Genomic DNA, 19021 nt, shown 5'->3' with positions numbered 1-19021 from the left:
CCCCCCCCCGATTGTCTCCTGCATCATACCGGGGCTTCAAGCGTGAATAGTTTGGGTGTTGTGCACTAGATAGCATTGGAGGCAAAGTTAGGAAAGTCCCGAAAAATTGTGCATAGGAAAGACATTACTACAACCAAAAGGGCAAGAAAGCGAAAGAAGGGCAGAGATTGTGGGACCAGGATCTATGAAGGGGCTTCCAAAAATTCATGGAAAAGTGAATGAAAAGGTAATCGAGTTTTTCCACCAACTTGTTGAAGCCTCTTGTATATTGGTCCCCAAGATTTGAGGTATATCTTACTATTACAGAGTGTCCATCTTCTGGTGTTGTTGGTGTACTACATAATGAAACAAGATGTAGTTCAGTCCATTTATAGCTTGTGCTAAGAATTCATTGCAGATTATATAAGAGAATGTGCCCTCGTGGTATATTTTAATATGCCATAAATAAAAATGTTTTTGTATTTGTTGATATATTAACTATAAAGATAATATAAATATAAAATATATTTCACACTGGCAGTGGAGAAAGGAGCCCTGGAGACTCAGTGGTTAAGAGCTGACTGCTAACTGAAAGGTCAGTGGTTCCAGTGTACCAGCCACCGTATAGGAGAAAGATGTGGTGTCTGCTTCCATAAAGAATACAGGCTTGGAAACGCTACAGGAAAATTCTACCCGGTCTATAGGGTTGCTGTGAATTGGAATCAACTTAATGTCATACACCAACAACAGGCAATGAAGAAAGGCTTTCTGGAAAATGTAGTCTCCACCCTAAGTAGTAAGAGAAGCTTACAGAGTTGTTTGGTACTATATTTGACAAGAAATAAAAAATTAGACATACCCATTTCTCAAGAAAGGAAAGGCAGCTATTTTCATTATTTAGTGCAATTACAACAGAAATACCATGGGTAGATTGTTTTAAAACAGATTTATTCTCTCACAGTTTAGAAAGATATCAGTCCATATTTAGGGTGCTGACTCCCAGGGAAGACTTTGTCTTTCTGTCACCTTCAGGGCAGGTCCTGGTCTCTTCAGCTTCTGTTCCCTAGTTCCTTAGAGATGTTCAGGTGGCTTGACATCTCTCTCCCCTTCTTTCTGCTTGCTGTTGTTGTTGTTGTTGAGTTCTGTGTAGTCAATTCTGACTCAGAGCGACCCTGTACAGGGTTTCCAAGGCTCAGCATGTGAGTTTGAACCGCCAGCATTGTGGTTCGCAGTCCAGTAGCATCATACCAGAAGTCCTACGGCTTGCTAGCTTACATTTAATCTCTTTTATATCTTAAGAGATTCATTTAAGATAATACCCAATAGAGTTCCCGACTCTTTAACATAATAACAACTACATTTCTAGGTACAATTGCAAAGATTAGCAAGTACAGCATCTATTTTGGGGGACACAGCTCAGTTCGCCACAGGACCTGATTTATGTTGTTTTCATTTATACCTGAGCTAAGTCTTTTACATATATCAAGGAACTCTTGATGATGTAACATGTCTTTCTCAGGATTGCTAATTACTAAAGAAACTTGATCCAAACTTACATAATTGTTATTATTTTGAACTCCCTAATCTTTGGCAGGATCACAATATATAGAGAACATAACTAGAAGGATTGTACTGCTGAAAAATGTACATGTGCAAGAAGGGAATTTAGATATAAAGTTAGTTGTTGTTGTTAAGTACCATGTTCTGACTCATAACGACCCTGCACAGGGTTTCCGAGGCTATAAATCTTTATGGGAGTAGAGTGCCTCGTCTTTCTCCTGTGGAGCCACTGGTAGTTTAGAACTGCTGACCTTGAGGTTAGCAGCCCGATTTGTAACCACTACGCTACCAGAGTTCCTTAGATACAACGTTTAGGAAGTAAGATAAAACCTCATTCACAAGCACAATTTCCATTAAATACAAAGGGAGAAAGAGTGATCTTTGCTTCTTGTACTACATGTAGGAAAAAACCCAAGACATATATTAAGCTCCATATGCATGGATCTAGCTACATGTCATCTTTAGCTTTTTATAAAGAAACTCCAAATCTTTCCTCCAGAATTCTCTTTTTCTAACCTTTATTAAAAGTGCATTTTAGAATTTTGGCAGGAATTCATGAACTGTTTCCTATTTTTGTAAAACCATTTTTTAATAGATTTTTCTTGTGTGACTAGCAACATTGCTCCAAATCTTAATTATAGTAAGCTTGTTGTAGAATTTAATAAATCTACCCACCCCCACACACACTTGCTTGAGCTCTCCCTCCCCCAACACACACACAGACACACACTCACATATGCTATACATGGAGAACAAAAGTTTAGAATTACCCGATTTATGTAGCTGACCTTCAGCTCCAGTTAAGAACTAAAATTAGAGTGCTGTGGACTATACATCCAGTGATGTCATCCATCAAAGGAAAGTGCAGGCATAGCCTTGAGAGGCTAGCGGGGAGCCATTATCCAGAGGAACCTGTCTTCACTATAAAATTCCTTTGACATCTCCTTTTCTCCCCATCTTCAAAGTCCATGTGACTTGTACTGTGATTTGTAATACATTTGTTTATTTTTGTAGTTTTCTTTGTATAAATCCTTTGTTTCTCTGGTTGCATTTATTCCTAGATATTTCATCCTTTGGGTGGCTATTGTAAATGGTATTGCTTTCCTAATGTCCTTTTCAACATTGCTGTTTTTGGTATAGAAGAATCCAACTGATTTTTTTATGTTGATCTTATATCCTGCTACTTTGCTGAATCTTCCAATCATTTGTTTATTTTTATGTAGAAATTCTTCACCTATTCCTCTGAAAGAAATCATTTAGTAAAATCGTGGTTTCAGAAGCTGCACCAGGGTTGTTGTGTGACTTAAGTATCCCTTGTACTGGGCCTCATCTCCCAGATGAAGGTACAGAGCTTCTGTTGAGAGCAGATTCCTGTCCCATCACTATAGGGATATTGGCAGATTCTAGTGAGATCACAGACCAAGCATGCGTCTAACACTGTAGCCATAATGAGGTAGGGTGAGTTCATTTTTAACGTGGCAGACTGTGAGGATAAGGTATTCCACTACCACTATAAAAGAAGACCATATGTCTTTTTATTTAAAGAGGGAAAGAAATTGGTCCTTAATCATTCCCTTCACATGGTTTAGCTTCATCCAAGATTACTTTTAATTTTAGGAGATCTGTTTTTCCTTTTTTTTTTGTATATTGGTAGACACTAGGAGAATGAGAAAGGAAGACTAATAAGAGTTACATTCTCTCCTGTTGTAGCTTTCTGTGCTCCCTTAAACGTGCTCGGCCTTGCTGGGAGTCAGTTTTCATATCTAATTTGAGAGCAATTTCTAATTCTGAGTATGTTACCTGTAAGTGGTTTGTTGTTGTTAAGTGCTGTTGAGTCAGTTCCAACTCACAGAGACCTTGTATAGGGTTTTCGAGGAGTGGATGGTGGGTTTGAACTCCCGATCTTGTGGTTAGCAATCCAGTGCTTTATCCTACAGCCCCACGACAGGACTCCTCATCTGGGTGAAACAAACAGGAAATAGGCTCAACTGCTTGCCAGACGGTGAATTGTTCAAGTCCACATAGAGGTGCCTCGGAAGAAAGGCCTGGCAATCTACTTTTGAAAAATTCTTTTCTGCCACTTGGTTCACCAAGAGTTAGAGTTCACTCAACAGCTGCTGGTTGATTGGAGAGTGTTACTAGGTGTTATTTTTTAATAAGGAGTCTGCGGTCAAATGAAGGGAATGTTGATTTTAATAAAATTAAACATAGTTCATCTAAGAATCTTTAATACTTTAATATGCCTTGCTAAGTTTCCTAGGCTTACTTGCCCGCAGATCTAGTTTCATCAATATTAAGGAATTTTTCATTCCCAGGTCATCAAATTCTAATTACAGGCCTCGGAGAGAAAACTAAATGCAAAATTTACATGTAGGTTTAGTCTTTATAGAACCTTTTACACTGGTAATGTTTGTTAATATTAGGGAATCACAGTAGCTCCTCCTACCTGCTCACATTCGGGTTGTGACAATGGCCCCTTCAGCTCTTTGTGGCCCTGTAGTTATCTTGGGATTACTTCCCACACAGTACCTGTTGCTGTGTGTTGCTGTGTGTGTGTGCGCGTGCCTTGCCTTCTGTCATTTGCCTGTTTCTTGTAAATAAGGAAAGTATTGACAGTTGTCTTTTGCAGTGTTCATTTTCTCTGTTAACTGTTTCAGTTTGTAGTCAATCATTGGTCTAGTTCTATTCTAAATTAATCTTTAATTTTTACCTGAATTTCACATATAGTAAAGATGTTTTAATTCCCTGAGTCATTAAATTCTAAATAAAACATATTAGAGGGAAAACCAGATGTAAAGTTTACATGTAGTAGGCTTATTTCAATCAGAAAAACAAGCCTTCTTCAAGGTCTTGCTATTGATTTCCTTCATAGGTGACTTGTCCTGAGCAATGTAAATTTTTACATCTTTACAGTGTACCATCATCTCATTTAGTAGAACAACACCAGGATGGTAGGCTATTATCCTCATTTTGTAGGTAATGATACTAAAGCTTAGCTAAACCAATTAATGTAGCCAGGTCTCACAGGTAATAAATAGGAAAATCAGGTCTGTCTGATTCTGCAACCCATGTCTGTAACTATACCATGTAGATTCTTACTAAAGTGTATGATAATATGATATATGACATATATATGACATATATAAGTATACCTCAGAGATATTGCTTATTTGCAAATACCGCAATAAAATGAGTCACAGACTTCTTCCTTCCTTCCTTCCTTCCTTCCTTCCTTCCTTCCTCCCTCCCTCCCTCCCTCCCTTCCTTCCTTCCTTTTCCTGTGCATATAAAAGTGACAGTTATACTATACTGTAGCCTATTAAGGAGCTCTGGTAGTGTAGTAGTTACAAATTGGGTTGCTAACCTCAAGGTCAGCAGTTCGAAACTACCAGCTGTTCTGTGGGAGAAAGATGAGGCTTTCTGCTCCCGTAAAGATTTGCAACCTTGGAAACCCTGTGCAGGGTCACTATGAGTCGGAACCGACTCCACGATACTTTACAAAAACAGAAACATTAAGTGTGTAATAATAGCATTATGGAAAAGTTTGAAATATTGTGAAAACTACAAAAATGTGACAGATGTGAAGTCAGCGTGTACTGTTGAAAAAATGTCATGAAATTGCTGACACAAGGGTGCTGTAAATCTTCAATGAACAATGATTATCTGTGCAGTACAGCTAAGGAAACACAATGTGCGTTGTCATTATCATGATAATTAGCAGCTATTGAGTGTATTATTCTAGGGTAGCACGTCTGCATTCTCATTTACCCCCTAAAACAATCCTATGAAGTAGGTACTTTCATCACCATTTTATAGATAAGGAAATTGAAGAAGTTTAATGCTTTCAGTCATACAACTCATTACATGGCAGCTGGAAATCAAACCCAGAGCTTTCACGGCCTGTTGAATGTCTGTATGTGATACTCTAATGGCACACAGTGTTTTAAAGATATTCCATTTAGTATGTGTATGTGTTTAGTCAGCATATTTGACAGCAGCTTGTGCCTTAGGAAGACACAGAACTCTATCTGACAGATCTTGCCCCTTAAAACAAAAGCTGGTCAGAAAGATAAGTCTCTATAAATACAATTAAAACAACAGAAAATCAAAGTCAAACCTCATTATCATCAAGTCAATTTCATAGAGACCCACAGGACAGAGTAGAACTGCCTCACAGGATTCCAAGCTTGGCAATCTTTACAGAAGCAAACTGCCACAGCGTATTCCTATGGAGCGGCTAGGAGATTCCATCCACCAGCTGCTAGTCAGCAGCCTAGAGCCTCGCCACTACACCAGCAGTCATTTTTGAATGACTACAGCAGCTTCTGGACTCATCTCTGTCTCTAGTCCTGCTCCGTTTCCACATTGGCATTAGAGTGACATTTCTGAAGTATAAATCTAATGTCATCACCCTGCTTAATATCCTGCAGTAAGTTCCCTGTTGACCTCTGGATTAATTCCACAGTCTCCACTCCTTTCATACAGACATACACTAGTACAGCACCTCTCCAAAAAAATGACATCTCTTGATCTTCTCTTCTTATTTCTTCCCTTCCATCCCATTTCTCTGGTTTCCTTAAAACAACATGCTTTTAAAAAGAGTACTTCTCTCTCCTCTTTCTCACCTCCTGAGTGCTCTAATGTGGTTTCAAAAGATCAAGGTCACTGGCCAAATCCAGAGACCTCTGTTCCTATCCTGCTAACTCTTTTATCAGCATGTCAAAGTTGGCCATTCCCTCCCTAAAATGCTTTCCCATCTTAGCCTCCAAGACACTGTTGTTGTTAAAGTACCTTGTGTGGAGTTGGTTCTAACTCATACCAACCCTGTATGGGGTTTCCAAGGAGCAGCTAGTAGGTTTTGACTCCCACCAAGACACTTGTTAAGTGCCATCGAGTTCGTTCCAACTCATAGCGACCCTGCATAGGGTTTCCAAGGAGTGGCTGGTGAGTTTGAACTGCCGACCTTGCTTCCAGCACATTAACCCATAGCACCACACCAGGACTCCAATACCAAGACACTTGTTATTGTTATTAAGTGCCTTCGAATTGGTTCTGACTCAGCAACTTTGAATAGGATTTCCAAGGAGCAGCTGGTGAGTTTGAACCATGGACTCTATGGTTCAAACTGACCATGCAGCACATTAACCCACAGCACCACACCAGAACTCCACCAAGACACTGTTGTTAAGTGTCGTCGAGTTGATTCTGACCCATAGCAACCCTGTATAGGGTTTCCTAGGAGCAACTGGTGAGCTTGAACCACCAGCCTTGCAGTTCAAACGACTTTGCAGTCTGACTCATTAGCCCACAGCACTACACCAGGACTCCTCAATTTCCTCTTGCCTCTCTGCTGTTCCTTTTCAATCTTATTTACCAGTTCTTCCTCCTCCCAGCATCTCAATGTTAGCATTTTCAGGCCTCTATTTTAGCCAACACCCCTCGCCCCCTTTTACTCTATCTACACAGGTAATGAAATTTAATAACAGTATTGCTACAAAATTATAGAAACAAAATAAACAAAAATATCAAAACATGAAGTTATTATTCCTTGACATACCTTCTCTATAGGGCTATACATGTCTTAAGGTGGTGATGTCCATCTCTCCAGTTCTTCCCAGAAAGGAGCTCTGGTAGCGTAGTATTTGTGAGTCAGACTGCTAACCTCAAGGTCAGCAGTTCAAAACTACCAGCTGTTCTGCGGGAAAAAGATGTGGTTTTCTGCTCCTGTAAAGATTTACAGTCTCAGAAATCCTATACAGTGTCACTATGAGTTGGAACCAACTCCACAACACAAAACCACCACCACCACCAACCCTTCCCCCCCAAATTCTGCTTAAACAACCATCAAATTGGCAGCCTTGTCATCTTCAGGGAACTCAAACTGTGTTCCTTTCCATTGTTCTTTGAATTTGGGGACACAAAGAAGTTCGAAGGGGCAAATACAGGGCTATAGAGTGGGTAGGGTAAGGTTTTCCAATGAAATTCATGTAAGACAGCCCTGCTACCATTGGAAGAATAAGCAGGTATATTGTCCGAATGGAAAAAAAAAATTCCTCAGCACAATTTACCTGGTTCTTACCAATACAGTTTTTGGTTCTCTTAAAACTTCTAACAAGTCCCTGTGATTATTCTGTATCCTTTGAAAACGTCTATCAAGATGATCTCTTGTGGTGCTATCAAGTTGGTTCTGCATAGTAGAAGCAGCTGGTGGGTTTAACCACCGGCCTTGTGTTTCGCAGTCCAGTGCTTATCCTATAGTACCACACTGAAAAAAGCAGTTGTCATGGCATCCTGAGCTGACCTCTACTATGAATTTAACTGGTCCAGCAGACATGTCCCATTGTGCCACTGTTGTGACTGGACCTTTTTGTTTAGAAGGCATACTAATGAAACTAAATGTGTTACTGAGAGAACTTACCTGCAGCCTTCCACTGATTGCAGAGACATGTTTAAATACATTTTGTTTGGCATAAACCCAGCTTCTTTTCAGTAAATTGCACTATATTGTAACTTAAGCCCAATGCCTCCCTCTCCTCCGAAAACAGTAAGTTTTCTATCCTGTCGATTGTTCTTCTAAATTAGGTACCAGATTCATTGACTGCTCCTGGTTCTCCACTGCAGCTACTGCAGTTGGAGCTGCATTTGCTCCCCACCAATCCAGTTGTCACAGAGCAGCCAGTGAGTTTGATCTTTTAAATTTTTAAATTGGGGTTTAACTCCTTTGCTTAAACACCTTGTGTGACTTTTCTTAATATTTAAATGAAAGTCTAATCTTACTGTAGCCTATAAGACTCCACAGGATCTGGTCCCTGCTTCCCTTCAGTTTCATTTCACAGCACTCTACCTGTAAAATCACTCACTCTGGCTTTTCAGAACCTTAAAAATACTAGGCTCTGTCTACAGTGTTTTTCCTTCTACTCTGCACATTTGGCAGCTTCTCACCACTAGAACTTGGCTTAAATTTCACTGTACCTGAAGTTGAGCCTCTCTCCAGTTATTCTCTATCCTAGCATCTTGTTCTTTTCCTTTATGAAATTTAGTAACATCTTAACTGTATATTTACTTATTCATATGTTTATTACCTATAATAATAATCTCCATTAACACCAAAATTATGTCTGTATTGTTCACTACTATACACCTCTCACCTAGCACAAAGCCTTGAATATATAGTGTTGTTGTTGTTGTTGTTAGCTGCCATTGAGTCAGTTTCAACTCAGCAACCCTGTGCACAACAGAATGAAACACTGTGTGGTCTGTGCCATCCTCACAATTGTTATGTTTGAGCCCATTGTTGCTGCCACTATGTCAAACCATCTTGTTGGGGGTCACCCTCTTTTCATTGATCCTCCACTTTACTAAACATTATGTTCTTTTCCAAGGAGCTCTGGTAGCATAGTGGTTACAAGTCAGGCTGCTAACCTCAAGGTCAGCAGTTTGAAATCAATAGCCGTTCCATGGGAGAAAGGTGAGACTTTTTGCTTTACAGCCTCAGAAACCCCATGCAGAGTCGCTGTGAGTCAGAACCAATTCCACGGCACACCACCATGTCTTTTTCCATGGACTGATCCTTCCTGACAACCTAACCAACAAAGGAGCAACCTGACTGTTCTTCCAAAACAGATCTGTTTGTTTTTCTGGAAGTTCATGGTACTTTCTAAGGAGCTCTGGTAGCATAGTGGTTATGAGTTGGGCTGTTAACCTCAAGGTCAACAGTTTGAAACTACGAGCTGTTCGGCAGGAGAAAGAGGAGGCTTTCTGCTCCTGTAAAGATTTACAGCTCAGAAACACTGTACAGAGTTGCTATGAGTCAAAACTGACTCGACGTTACTTAACAACATGGTGCTTTCGGTATTCTTTGCCAACACCAAAACTCAAGTGCATCAATTCTTTTCCTGGTCTTCCTTTATTTATTGTCGAATTTTCACATGCATATGAGGCAATTGAAACTACCGTGGTTTAATTCTCAAAGTGACATTTTTGCTTTCTAATGCTTTCAAGAGGTCTTTTGCAGTAGATTTGCTTAATGAAGTACATTGTTTGATTTCTTGACAGCTGTTTCCATGAGTGTTTTTTGTGGATTCAAGTAAAATGGAATCTTTGACAGCTTCAATCTTTCCTGTTTATCTTGAATTTTATAGCGGTATAGTTTTGAGGATTTTTGTTTTCTTCTTCCATCAGTAAGTATTGTGTCATCTGCGTATCACTCGTTGTTGGTGAGTCTTCCTCCAATCCTTATGTCTTGTATTGCTTCATACAATCCAGTTTCTCGGATTATTTGCTCAGCATACAGGTTGAAAAAGAATAATGAAAGGATCCAGCCCTGACGCACACCTTTTCTGATTTTAAACCATTCAGTATTAACTTGTTCTGTTTGAGCTGCTGCTTCTTGGGTCTAGGTACAAGTTCCTCAAGAACACAATTAAGTGTTCTAAAATTCCAATTTTCACTTTGTTGTCCTTAGTTGGTATGGCCTAGAGAGTCACCTAGACAGTCAACTATTTATTAAATGAATGGAAATTGAATTGCTATGTTTGCTGTCTTAACCTCGATCCTACTTCCTTAGGACATTTTTCCCTATATTGGTCTGTTGTTGTAGGAATATTAAGTGCCTTAGATTTCAGTTATCATAGAACCACATAGATAGTGGTTTTCAGTGAGGAGCAGGTTTGCTACTGAAGAGACTTCTGGCAATTTTGAGTAGCATTTTTTTTTTTTTTATGTTTTATTATAATTTATGTGATAGTTTACATGGAAGAACATTAGTTTTACATTCATCCTATCATATATCATTTCATTGCCATGGTTACAGTCCACTCTATGCATCATCCCCCAACCAAAGGATATACCCTGCAAGCCTGCACCCCACCTCCCTGGTCGTCAGCACATAGCCCCTCTCCCTCTCAGCACACAGCCCCTCTCCCTCTTTGGGTCTAAAGTCCCCAGCTGCTCCATCTCTTCATGTCATTGTCTCTGCCTCCATCTCTGGCGTCACTGCTTCTCTGGGTAGGATCCTGCTCTCTGCTCTTCTCCCTTGATGGTCCCAGGGACCTCTGCTCCTAGACTGCAAAGTCAGTCACTCCCCTCCTTGCTACAAAACGTCTACCTTTATATTTCCAACCCTTACAATCAGTCCTGATAACAATTATTCACTGTTGTATCACAAGAGACCTATCTACATCTCCTTTCATCAGCTCCGCCTAGACAGATTGGATACTACTCAATGGAGGTTCTACCTTCCTCCACACCCTCTGGATCTAGGTTCCATCTTGAAAGCTTGTAAGCCAGTCACTTCTTGCCTTTGTAGTCCCCCTCACCCCAGTTTGGGTAGCCAATGTCCAAGTTGCCCATCGCTGTCTACTCTGTATGAAGGGGTTGTGAAGACCCCTGCGCCTCATCAACGGAATGGCATTGCAACTACCCCAATTGGCACTGAATGGGGTCCTGCTTGAGCTTCAGGTCTCCTGAAAGCTTGGGTCTTTGTTACACCTGCAGACCCCCCATCGCCCCCCGGTAATTCCAGGTTTCAGGAAAGTCTCCGCACCGCGGCCCAAATCTCCATACCCCATACCCCCGCCCATTGTAAACTTGCCAGAACTGTATCCAGACCACACCGCCTTAAATACCCCAGTCTGTAAGACAACAGAGGGGCTCTTGGTCTCCCTTGGTGACTTAAGAGTACCCCCTCCCAGGTTTACTCTCAATAAACCTGCCTGCTGTTGAAGCCAAGACTCTCTCCTTCATCTATTTCTTTCTTTTCCTTACAGGGTGGGAATGATCCTTGCTGTCAAGATTTGTTCCCTCTTTTGAGCTACTGCTTCCATAGGTGTAGGTCAAGTTCATCAAATTGTATCAGATTATTCTTTTTTTCCTCTTCTTTCTTCTTCTAGTTGAGCTCTGATCATCCAGTCATTGAAGCCAATTCAAGTGGGTATTATCTGCAAGTGTGGGTATTCTTGTGCCTTCTTATCAGCTGGATGTTCCACTCCACTCTAGTCCTCTGTGGCTGTGTCACTGACTCTGGGCCAAAGAGTCCTGAGGTCTTGCCACACTACTGGCCAACCAGGTCTCCACTCGGGTTCACAGGAGTGTATTGAACGTTGTAGGGCTTAGCTCGCAGCTTCATTACTGTTTTTCCCTCACTTCCCCTTTTCAGTGACAAACGTGGTCACCAGTCAGAGCACATGTCTGCTTGTTGTGTTTTCCCGTTGAGTCTTAGTCTTGGAAGGAGGTTTGCCCTGAGAGGACCCTACCATTTGCCTTGATGTCTCCTGGGTGAGCAACTTGCTTGTTCTTGTAGTAATCAGTCGGTCTGCCTATATTGTTTTGTATTTTTCCTGTTGGTCTTTCTTTCAAGAAGTATCTTCTGTTGTTCTAGCCACTCCAGGCTGGTGTGCCTGTCCTTTCAAGTGGAAATTTCCCATTGGGTAGCATTTTTGATTGTGTTAACTAGGTAGGTGAGGCCTAGCAGGTGGTGGCCAGGAATGCTACTAAACATCTTAAAATTCACAGGGCAGCCACCACACCAGAATTAGCTGGTCTAAAATTTCAGTGGTGCCAAGGTTGAGAAATTCTGGCTTAGATCTGAGTACTTATCCTGTTACCCCATAGCTTAGATGTGTCTCATTGTCACTCACACTTGATTTTAAGTTTCCTGGACATATCTTATTCACCATCATATCTTCAGTACCAAGGACATTACCTTGGCTTTATTAAATAGTTGTTGTTCTGTGCCGTGGAGTCGGTTCCGACTCATAGTGACCCTGCGTAGGGTTTCCGAGACTGTAAATCTTTACAGGAACAGAAAGCCTCATCTTTCTCCCGCAGAACAGTTGGTAGTTTCGAACTGTTGACCTTGCGGCTTGCAGCCCGATTTGTAACCACTACACTACCAGAGCTCCTTTTATTAAATCGACAAAGGGTTAATTCTTGATGGATGGATAAACAAACAAACAGATATTTAAACCAACTGTGGCACAACCAGGCCAAGTTGGCCTAATTCCTGATATTAGATACAGATAATAGTTGTCCAGTTTTTTAGATTAAATATAACATCTGTTAATTGTGGAATTACGACACAAGAAGTTCTGTATGGGACACTGACAGGACACCATATTTCAGAGATACCCCAAGATAGAAGTGGTTTAGGGATATAGATGTTCATTACCTTTTCAAGTAACTGTTCTGAGGTGGTTAATCAGGCAGGTAGGTGCCTGTGCTCCATGAATTTATTCAGGGACTTGCTTTTGTGCCAAGTTATCAGATCATGCTTTGCCATCTGAGCATACCTGCTATTGATTTGGCTGCCACATCTAATTCTAGGCTGCAGAAGGGGACAGGAATGAAAAAAAAAAAGATAAGCCCACTGTCTAAAGATCCAGACCTGGAAATGGCATGCAGCATGTCTGCATACATTGGCAAGAGCTCAGTCATACCGTCATGAAGAGATGTTGGGAAATAAGGTGTAGCTAGGCTGCTGTGTGGCAATGTGCTGGACTGCAAGGTCTGTGGTTCAGGTTTATCAGCCTCTCCTCAGATACCCTATACAGGGTCGCTATGAGTCGGAACCAACTCGATGGCACCTAACAACAAGACTGCTATAGGTTGACCTTTCTACAGTTCTGTTGCTGTTTCAGAAGAGAATGGATTTTAGTGGACAACTATCAGTTTCCACTGTAATGCTTAACAATTACATTAAGCCCTAGATAAGCATGCTTGTGAAGCTTTGTATTATTTACTCAGTACTCCAGCATCTGAGAGTTTTGACTATCTTCGTTTTATAGTTAAACAAACTTGTTGTTAACAAGTGCCATCTAGTTGGTTCTGACTTAGTGACCCTGTATAGGCTTTTCGAGGAGCAGCTGGTGAGTTTGAACTGCTGACCTTTGCAGTTCAAACAGACCTTGAGGTCCAGTGCTTATCCCACAAGGCCATACCAACCAGGAGTCCTTAAAGAAAGAGTGATTGTGACTGAACCATGTTGCTAGGTATAAAATTGAGGGTATACATCTAGAAATTAGGGGAAAACAACCACTGGTCCATCATAAGTAACTTCAGTAGCATCATTTTAGATGATTATTTTTAGCCCTTATCAATTTTCTTAAGAAAAACTTGTTTTCCCTAGTTTGCAATAGAACAATACTTTTAAGAATAGAAGTGAATTATTAAAAAAATAAAAAAGATACAATTACATCCTTAGATATCACGGAACAATCAACTTGCCATAAAAAATTCATAATATATACCCTTGATTTTTGTATCTATAGCAATTTTTTTTTTTTTTTTAGGTGAAGGTCAGATATATTACAGCATTAATCATGTGTTAGAGGGAGGGAGGGAAGGAGGGTGGGCGTGAGGGAGGGTAGACAGACCGAAGGGGAGGTCCATTTGCTATCAACAGGTTAATGGCAGAGCTGGAACTAGAACATAACACCCCACTTCCACGGGCCACATTCCAGAGGAAAACAGCACCGTGGACATCTCTAAGCTACTATAATCACCTGAGTGTTTAGGATGAGGCAGGAGAGATGCCATTTCTAAAACATGAATGACCTTGGTAATGCTGGGGGAAGCCACTTCATTAAGGTACTCACCCAACCCTATTCTTACTCTTTACTTTCTGGGTGGGAGATCCATACCTACATCCATTTAAGTACAGAATGCGATTCTCTCCAGCTTTGGGAGGCTTCTATGCATAGATACATGGGTATACACTGTGTTTATGTATCCCAGATCTCCCCCCACCTCGCCTATTTTTTCTCTCAAATGCGTTGACAGGCTCACCCCCCACCCCACCCCTTTTTCCATCTCACTGCATTTTAGAGAGAAAAATGCTCTTCAGTAAGTAGCTGGAGATAGTTAGATAGCTCAGAGGAAAGTAGATGGGAAACAAAGCTTCATTCTCTTTCTTTGTTGTTGTTTTTTTTTGGGGGGGGGAACTTTTATTGTGAATTGAGTCAAGGTTTACAGAGCAGGTCATTAGTTTTATATTCACCAAATCATAAACTTCGTTTCATCTCAGCAACTGCCATCCCCTCCATGTAACAACAGTTATCCCATTTCCTCCATTCCACCCTCCTTCTCAACCCTTCAGAACCTTGCCCTTAGAAATGTTGTCCTTTGGATCTTGAATGGTTGACTATTCCATGGTGAGCAGACCTTACTAGAGTTGTTGTCCCCCCTATATTCCTATCTACTGGTTGGTTGAAAATGGGAGCATGAGGGTGAGTTCCATTCCAGACTTGAAGGGTGGTTGAGGGCCGTAGTTTCAGGTTCATTCAGTCACTTTCTGATCAATAAACCCATTCTTTTGTATTATTTTGAGTTTTGTTCCACATTTACTTTTAACTCCATCCAGGACCTTCTAGTATGATTCCTTTCAGAGTAATTGGCAGTAGTAGCCGGGCACCATCTAGTTCTTCTGGTCTGAGTCATAGATAGCAAAGACATTTTCTTTATATATAAAACTTAACTTTTATTTTTAGAAATTCTCTCCTAAGACCATATATGAATCATGATAGATCATTTGAATGCTGACATAATCTTCTTTAATGTGTTTTGCTTCTTTCATAACTAAAAGCCAAAGCCAAACCTTGGTTTCCAGATTCATAGTGAAAAGCCTTCCATTCTGGATCTGGAAGAAGTTGCCTGAGAGGGCACTTAGTCACAGTGCATGGTAGAGCAGGGGTGAGGAACGTCCAGCCCATGGGCTGTATGTTGTTGCTAAGTACCGTGGACTCGGTTCCTACTCATAGTGACCCTGTACAGGGTTTCTGAGGCTATAAATCTTTATGGGAGCAGAAGGCCTCGTTTTTCTCCGACAGAATGGCTGGTAGTTTTGAACTGCCAACTTTGAGGTTAGCAGCCTGACTCGTAACCACTACGCTACCAGAACTCCTAATGGGGTGTATGTCGTTAAGTGCTGTCGAGTCGATTCTGACCCATAGCGATCCTGTATAGGGTTTCCAAGGAGCAGCTGGTGAGCTTGAACCACCGACCTTGCAGTTCAAACAGCTTTGCAGTCTGACACAGCGCTACACCAGGACTACTATGGGGTGTATTGTTGTTGTTGTTATGTGCCGTGGAGTCGGTTCCGACTCATAGCGACCCTGTACAGGGTTTCCAAGGCTGTAAATCTTTACAGGAGCAGAAAGCCTCATCTTTCTCCCGCAGAACAGCTGGTAGTTTCGAACTGCTGACCCTGAGGATAGCAGCCCGATTCTTAACCACTACGCTACCAGAGCTCCTTATGGGGTGTATAAGGCCTGCAAAATAATTTGGTTTGGCCCTGCCAGTTCCAGCCATCATGTTCTTGTTGCTAAGTGCTGTCAAATTGATGATGACTCACAGTGACCCTGTGTAGGGTTTCCAAGGAGCAGCTAGTGGGTTTGAACGGCCAACCTTGCTCTCCTCATTAGGAGAGAGTTAGTTAAATGCTTGACCAAATAAAGCAAGCTCACTTTTTTTAAGTTGACAATTTTGTATGGCCCACTAATGCTGTTATAAGTTTTGGCAGAAAAAAGGTTCCCACCGCTGGTATAGCTGAAGAAAGGGGCCTAACAAAGTGACATCCTCAAGATCACTTTGGGAGCCCAAATGGGAGCCCACTGTGATATCATCCTGGCTGTATGTGTAAATTACATTGGGTTCAGATTATCTGCATTGATCCCTGGCTTTCCACTTCTTAGCCAAGTGCCCTTAAGTAATCACTTAAACCTAGAACCCCTGCTCTCAATCACCACACTCCACGGTTCAGAGTCTCTGGCAGGTTGGAACAAGTTTCAAGTCCAGTACCACTGACCACTGTGCTCGTGCATCTAGTAGTTTTCCGCATTTCCACAAGTTAGGTGATGTGACCAAATACTGACGGCCCATATGTGTCCATGCTACCCTTATATGTCTTTAGCCTAGAGAAGTTTAAGGAGAGGCTAAGGTATTTGTGGGAATGGATTTCAGCCCTGCTTCCTTTTCAGTGCTCATCTTTGTTTCTCCCCAATTCCCTACCCCCTAACATCCAAGGTGTCAGTCTATTGTTAGTGCTTCTCAAAGTGTGTTCTGGATCAGCTGAAGCAGCAGCAACTGGGAACTTGTTAGGTATGCAAATCTCAGGCCCCACCTCAGAGCTGCTAAATCCAAAGCACTAGGAGTGAGGTCCAGCAATTTGTATTTTAACAAATTCTTCAGGTTTTAACTGAAAAGGTGGGTGATTCAATCCCACCTATAGGCACCTTGGAAAACAGGCCTGGTGATCTGCTTCTGAAAGGTCACAGAGTTGAAACCTCTCTGGAGCAGCTTTGCTGTGCACATGGGCACCATGAATAAGAATCAGTGAAGTAGCAATTAACCACAACAAAAGCAAAATACGTATACCAGATAGTCTCTTCCAGTGCTAACATTCTGTGACATGGTAAACACATAAAATAAGCCTTTTCTAGCCAGATCCTTAACTGTTGTTACATACATTGGTAGAGAAACATTCTGTTTTAGATCATTTGAACTAAATAATTATTTTTTCATACTTATTCTTGTTTTTCAGAAACTCTGTGAAGGCATATTTAAAGTCCTTGTAAAGGACATCCCAACAACATGTCAAGTGTCCTGCCTGGAAGTTCTCCGCATTCTCTCCAGAGACAAAAAGATTTTAGTTCCTGTAACAACCAAGGAAAATATGCAGATACTGCTGCGACTAGCCAAGCTCAATGAGTCGGATGATTGTTTGGAGAAGGTGTCAGAGTTCCCAGTTATTGTGGAGTCGTTGAAATGTCTGTGTAACATCGTGTTCAACAGTCAGATGGCACAGCAGCTCAGCCTGGATCTGAACCTGGCTGCCAAGCTTTGTAACCTTTTGAGAAAGTGCAAGGACCGAAAGTTTATCAGTGACATTAAGTGCTTTGACTTGCGCTTGCTCTTCCTCCTGTCACTTTTGCACACCGACATCAGGTCACAATTGCGCTATGAGCTCCAGGGACTACCGCTGCTAACCCAGATCTTGGAAAGTGCCTTTAGCATCAAGTGGACCGATGAGTATGAATCGGCCATAGACCATAATGGACCTCCACTCTCACCTCAGGAGACAGACTGTGCCATTGAGGCCCTCAAAGCTCTCTTCAATGTGACCGTAGACAGTTGGAAGGTGCATAAAGAGGTAAGGTTGAGAAGAAGGTTCTTAACCTGGAATTTAATTGGTCTGCAGTATCCCTAGAGCTGCCTATAAGGGAGGACTAATAAACTGGGAAATGAAAAAAGTAGTTTTCAATTTCCATCTTCGATCAAGCTGTGTGGCCTAGGGAATGTTTCTTAACTTTTTATGAATATTTTTCTTTTCATTTGCAAAATATGAGAAGAATAGGGGGAAGATGAAATACTGTTTTGTAAGATGGCAAATGTACTTTGTTTTTGAGTTTATTTACTATCACTTGTCTTTTTTAAGAAGTGGCTTTTTTTTTTTTAAATCCCAGAACGGTTTAAATTAGGAGATTTGAAGGAAAAGAAAACATGAGGTTCATAATGTTATAGGCAGTTTCAATGGCTGCCATTTCATAAAGGAAAGATAAGATCAGTCACACTAATCGAAGTTAATGAGAATTGATGTCTGCTCAGAACAGCAATGCTTATGTGTGTCCCCTCCACCTCTGTCTCCGCAGATGCCACTCTGTAGGGTTAGGGCCCGATCAGAGGTGTATGACTACCACCAAGTAGTCTTGTACACAGTCCTAGAAGACAAGAATAATTCTACCAGCATGTGGCAGAGGTAGTTTCATACCATGTGACTCTTAGTTCTAGACTAAGATCTTCTGTTATGGTTTGGACCTCCAGGCAACCCCAAATGAGGCAGATTTGATAGTTTATATTTGAGTGTTAATAAACAAGAAACCTGGTTTAAGAAATTCAATAATTTTAAGGAAGATGGGCATAAACATTTTCCCCTGGTTTTAAAATCTTAATATTTCACATTTATCCCTTTCTTTAGCCATAAGTAGCTGTTACATTTCAGCCCTTACCTTTAAAAAAGGAAAAAAAAAAATATCTGGAACAAGAGGAAATTATTTTTTTAATTGACTTTAGGACTTAGGCTAACATTTTGCTTTGTCCGTTGGAAGTAGTTCTCACCCATGAATAAAGATCTGTTTTTGCTAGCAAACTACTTTGAAAGGATTCTCTCAGTGTAGGGTTATAGTAAGAGTATGAGGCATCTGAGTTTTAAAGTGCAAATAAGTCTGTATTTTAAAACCAAATATTTGAAGATCCGTCCTAACAGCTGTTTTAGATGACTGTGGTATGGTCAGTTTCTCCAGGGACTTGGCAAGAAAAGATGGAGAAAGCCCACATGCTCCATTTATGCTTTGAAACCTAATATTTGGAAGTATTTTAAATGTTATAGCTCTGGGCTTATTTGGTACTTTCTATGATTATTATTGGAGTCCTGGTGTGGCGCTGTGGGTTAATGCGCCAGACTGCAAAGCCTTTTGAACTTCAGGGTTGG

The 19021-nt window shown here is 41.1% G+C and overlaps 1 protein-coding gene across 1 annotated transcript in view; it reads left to right on the top strand.

Annotated features, from left to right (window-relative positions):
- Nucleotides 1–19021, top strand: part of RIC8B (RIC8 guanine nucleotide exchange factor B) — a 153062-nt gene that overhangs the window by 28513 nt on the left and 105528 nt on the right. Inside the window, exon 3 of the mRNA XM_006865251.1 lies at nt 17075–17683. Within this exon, the coding sequence (XP_006865313.1) occupies nt 17075–17683 (609 nt within the window). The remainder of the gene's footprint in view (nt 1–17074; nt 17684–19021) is intronic.

This window comes from Chrysochloris asiatica, unplaced genomic scaffold, assembly GCF_000296735.1.
Source record: "Chrysochloris asiatica unplaced genomic scaffold, ChrAsi1.0 scaffold00076, whole genome shotgun sequence".
Lineage (NCBI taxonomy): Eukaryota > Metazoa > Chordata > Mammalia > Afrosoricida > Chrysochloridae > Chrysochloris > Chrysochloris asiatica.
The sequence above is the reverse complement of the archived record's forward strand: the minus strand, read 5'-3'. Positions and strand labels throughout refer to the sequence as shown.